We start from the raw sequence: 962 nt of genomic DNA, 5'->3' as shown, positions 1-962 counted from the left end.
ACATACATACATACACACACACATACATTTAAACTGTATTGGGATTGGGAACCAGAATGTTTGATATACCCCATCTACACCCAAGCCCAAAATTAACATCTCTGCCCTCCTACCCATAATAAACTTAATTACTCGGTTAATGTCTGCACTTCAGCATCCAACAGACCCCGCACACACACAGAGACCCTACACATACACATCTATGCGTATGCAGGTATGTACTGGTCACATGTAACCAGGCAGTCTCCACGCTGTGGCTTTGGCTGCCACCCTGTCACCGCCGCGCACAGGGCTCCATGCAGCCAATGACAGGCGCTGCAGTCGCACGCACCAATATATCAGTGGCACAATCACCTCGATGGCAACGTCTAATCAGTGCAAGTTAGCTGCGTACCCTGATTACGGTGCATCGCCGTGCCTGTATCAATGATTACAGAGCAGTTTCTTAGCAAGGCAACGCGGTACGGGTGGGGGGAAAAAAATAGAAGAGAGAGGGAGGGGGGGATTTTTTATTTTGTACCGTGCACATCACCGGAGAGATAATTAGCTACTCTGTCTCCAGCAGCATCCTGTACCAATCAGCTGGAATGAATAAGGGATGCAGAGCAAGGATGCTTACCATTTATGATGCTTTGGAACCAGAAGACAAGCAGTATCCACATGCTCCTGTCTCTCCTCCCAGCGTCAGGTTCTGTCCTCCACTCTCCTCCTAAAAAAAAAAAAAGGTTAATTAAAAAAAAAAAAAAAAGGGAAGAAAAAGAAAGGAAGCGCCCCAGCTCCCTTGTCTCCAGCTGTCTCTGCTCTGCAGAAGGTGGATGATTGTCCTTAAGCCTCCAGCAATCAGTCTACGGTTCCTTGTCACTCTCTCTCTCTCTTGCTGCCTTCCACAGTGTAGAGCAAGGCTGCACAGAGAGGGAGGCGGGTGCTGCAAGCCCAGGTGTGTTCAGATGCAGGCAACAAAA

General features: G+C 48.4%; 1 protein-coding gene across 2 annotated transcripts in view; it reads right to left on the bottom strand.

The window, feature by feature from the left end:
- Positions 1–702, bottom strand: part of DSCAM (DS cell adhesion molecule) — a 399852-nt gene extending 399150 nt beyond the window's left edge. For both annotated transcript variants that reach the window (XM_018552699.1, XM_018552700.1), the window contains exon 1: positions 620–702. In XM_018552699.1, the coding sequence (XP_018408201.1) occupies positions 620–662 (43 nt within the window). In that variant the 5' untranslated portion in view covers positions 663–702. The remainder of the gene's footprint in view (positions 1–619) is intronic.
- Between the last annotated feature and the right edge of the window lie 260 nt (positions 703–962).

The sequence above is a fragment of the Nanorana parkeri genome, unplaced genomic scaffold, assembly GCF_000935625.1.
Source record: "Nanorana parkeri isolate BGI_ZX_2015 unplaced genomic scaffold, ASM93562v1 scaffold95, whole genome shotgun sequence".
NCBI lineage: Eukaryota > Metazoa > Chordata > Amphibia > Anura > Dicroglossidae > Nanorana > Nanorana parkeri.
This window is presented reverse-complemented; position numbering and strand designations above follow the sequence as displayed.